General features: G+C 39.3%; 1 protein-coding gene across 1 annotated transcript; it reads left to right on the top strand.

Moving 5' to 3' along the window:
- Positions 1-58: 58 nt before the first annotated feature.
- Positions 59-3,446, top strand: LOC107579664 (heat shock 70 kDa protein 4-like; the record flags this gene model as incomplete). Its single annotated transcript, XM_016265465.1, has 3 exons — positions 59-178; positions 1,053-1,214; positions 2,567-3,446. Coding segments are annotated over 3 exons (480 nt in total), but the record flags the coding sequence as incomplete, so codon positions are not given.
- Between the last annotated feature and the right edge of the window lie 125 nt (positions 3,447-3,571).

Raw genomic sequence — 3,571 nt, 5'->3', positions numbered from 1 at the left:
CATTTGAAATCGTCAACCTTTTAAAAAGAATGAACAAAAAAAAAATGTTTGCTCCTAGAAACTGGGAGAGCCGATTCAGAAGCGATACACGGAGGCAGAGGAGCGGCCAAAAGCTTTGGATGAGCTCGGAAGGCAAATCCAGCAGTACACGAAAGTCGTCGAGGCTTATAAGGCCAAGGTAATCACTCATTAAGTCCAGTCACATTTATTTATATAGCGTTTTATACAATACAGAAGTTTTCAAAGCAGCTTCACATTAGCAAACCGTAAAATAAAAGTAATAATATTGTTAAATTGAAACATTTAACTTCAGCTGAAAAGCAGCTCTACAAGAAGACAAGTCTTTTTTTTTTCAGGGCAAGATTTAGTTCATTTCAATAACGGTGTCAAAGTTCGTGCTTGTTTTGTTTTCATCCAATATGTCAGTGCAATTGAATCGATAAAATTACTGAATATTAAAGGTAGGGTAGGTGATTTCGGAGAGGCTAGCAATAGCACGCTAGCTTTGAAAGCATAAGATCTCACCCTCCCTGCAAATCACTCTCCAAAGCCACGCCTCCTCCAAAATACAGGCAGCGACATGATGAGAGATGGTGTTGGTGGAGGATTGAATGCAACGCTGTCAGATTACATCATGTCGCAAAAAATTTATGATAATAACGGCTGCCATTCTCGCTCGCTCTGCAGTAGCGTAATGGAAAGCGCTGATGATGCAGCATGTCTGCGTGAACCGGGTGCATGCAGGTTTGCAAATACATACACTGACAGGCAGGTAGGACAGCCTATCGTAGCCCTCGGACTGAGAGATATGATTGGACGAACATTTTATGTGCTATGACTTCCACAGACAATATAAATACATTTAGACCAGTTAAATTAGTGATTGCTGTTGGGATGTGAAGAGACTTTCAACCAGCATAACAAAACATTTTTTTGAACCAGATAACCTACCCTGCCTTTAAGTGTCTTTTAAACCCCATTAGTTTCTTTCATAGGGTAACATTGTTGAAAACATTTGGATGAATCACATTATTTGTTATCTCTAAACTCAGGATGAGCTGTATGATCATTTGGATGAGCTGGAGATGATGAAGGTGGACAAGCAGGTGAATGAAACCATGACCTGGATGAACAACAAAATGAATCTGCAGAGCAAACAGAGTCTCAGCCAGGACCCTGTGGTTAAAGCTCAAGAGATTCAGGCCAAAACAAAGGTACAGACTTCATTTAGTATTTTGGTTATCCGTATGGCTCAAAATCAGCTAAGGGGTACTTAAATGTAACAAATCATGTAAAAATGTATTATGTTTTATTGTAAAATGATAGTGAGAAGATACTGATCAAACTACATTATATAAAAACACCCGTCAAGTTCCAGAAATGTCAGCATATGAGAGTTAAATTGGACGACTACATGGACTCACACTCATTTAACAGTTCTAATCTATCGCCAAAATTAGGAAAAATTATTGAAAATATTCAAATTAGGAATGCCAGAATCCTAGTCAGAATGTGTGGTTTGTACATAAAAAAACAAAAACTATGTATTATGTAACTCCTTGTGTATTATGTACATTAAGGTCTCTGACAACAGCATGTTTAAGCCGCTCAGGCCGCTATTTTCTCCTTCTCAGAAAGATGACGATGACGTAGTCAAAACATCTGGCAGTGGGGTTTTTCCAGGATATGCATGTACTCGCTGGACCGCTTGTGAATACTACTGTGTATTGTGCACATTCGTTTTTGACAGACATTGATGTCATGATATTCAAATTTGTGGATTTGAAAACATGGATCTTTAGGTAGTAATTATTATTTCTTAACCAGCAGCAGGTATTTAGTGAAGTGATTGATGCCTGTGAGTGTTATGTCCATGTTTTTAGTTCTAACATTCCAACCGGCAACCAGCCTAAAGCTGCGGTCACGCTAGACGTCAAGCGTGCAACATTTCTTCAGTCCTTTTAAAAACTTGAGCTGCAGAATTAAATTTCTGTTCTTTTAATTCAGCTACGATGTATCAATCTGATACGAGTTCGCAGATCACAGTTCTCCAAACTCGAACTTTGGAACACAGCGACTTCGCATGAGCTTGCTTTTCCGCTCGCCCGCATTTGCATGCGTATGATGGACGCGATAATGTGTGTAAGGGGTGAGAATATGTTTGATTTCTGGGTATTATTAAACACGTTGGAGATGTTCGAAATGCTTTTTGTGTAGCTCATTATACTTATTTTACAGAATAAAGCTAACTTCATGACTTCTCTGACATGTTTGGCTTGTCAAAAATGTTACGTTCTGTAACATTTACTGTTGCAAACTTGTTAACTTTTTTTGTAAATCAAGTTAATTTTTACTAGGTAAGGAGTGGTTTTGATGCACAAAGTTGTCTTTATGGTCTCTTATAACACAAATATTTTATTTAAACCCATGAAAATGCAGATCCTGCTGTAAATACTCATGAAAAATCACTTTTTAAACCTGTTGTTTCAGTCCCCTTAGCAGGTTTTGACCCATGTATGTCCTCTTGAGAACTGAATCTTCTAACTATATCTTCATCGTTACACAGGAGCTGTATTCTGCTTGCAATCATATCGTCACCAAACCCAAGCCCAAAGTGGAGCCTCCAAAGGAGGAGACTGCAGCCGAACAGAATGGCCCTGTGAACGGACAGGAGGGTTCAGAGGCCCAAACGAGCAACCCAGAGAAGGGCCAAGCCGCCCCAGAAACCACAGAGGCCAAGCTTCCTGAAATGGACATCAACTAAGTTCGCTCGGCCCTCTTCTGCGTCTGCACCAGCCTCTTATATGCCTCAGAGTTCGAAGAGAAAAAAAAAATAAAAATAGAACATTAAATTTGGTGAAGCAGGCTGCCCAATTCAGTTCTCTTGCTGTCGGTGGCATGTTTCTTTCGGTTTTGCTGTTTAAAAACAGGATGCACAGAGATCCAATCTCCCTTTTTTTGTTTCTTCAAACAGGAAAAAACATGTTATAGATATAGGACGAGAGCCTGGTCTTTGTCGCTTTTTTAATATCCACAGTTCCAGTATCCTGAAAAGAAGGCGGACAGGATTATAAAGTGGGATGGACTGGTTTAGTGCGGTTTAATGGATGACATTTTTCTGTTCTGTTCTGTGTGGAGAGTTTATTGGCATTGAAGATTTGTTGCACAGACCAACTTCTCAAGTGAAGTTTCTAACTACCAGATTTTGGTGAAGAAGCACTGAGCATTTCTCGAGGCAGAGGCATGAGCTGCACTGTATGTCCGAGTAGAGTTGAGTTACTGTTAAGCAGTATTTGGTTGTAAAAGGTGTATGGTCGCTTTTGGGTTATCCCTGTTTGTTTTCCTTTTCTACTCTGCAGCCTGTGTGAATGGTGGAAACTAATGTGGTGTTCATTCCAGTCACGAATTATGAGAATAAACCATTCATTTTGGTATACAGACAACATCACGGATTGTAACGGATGTACTGTACATACTGGTTTACTATTAGTGTAATTACAATGTCAGTTTAGTGAGGTGAAATAAAATCATCAGGAATTTTGACCATCACATGTGTCACCAAAACAATATC

The sequence above is a fragment of the Sinocyclocheilus grahami genome, unplaced genomic scaffold (assembly GCF_001515645.1).
Source record: "Sinocyclocheilus grahami isolate Dianchi unplaced genomic scaffold, SAMN03320097.WGS_v1.1 scaffold19002.1, whole genome shotgun sequence".
Classification (NCBI taxonomy): Eukaryota; Metazoa; Chordata; class Actinopteri; order Cypriniformes; family Cyprinidae; genus Sinocyclocheilus; species Sinocyclocheilus grahami.
Note: the sequence above shows the minus strand (reverse complement) of the source record. Positions and strands in the feature narration are given on the sequence as shown.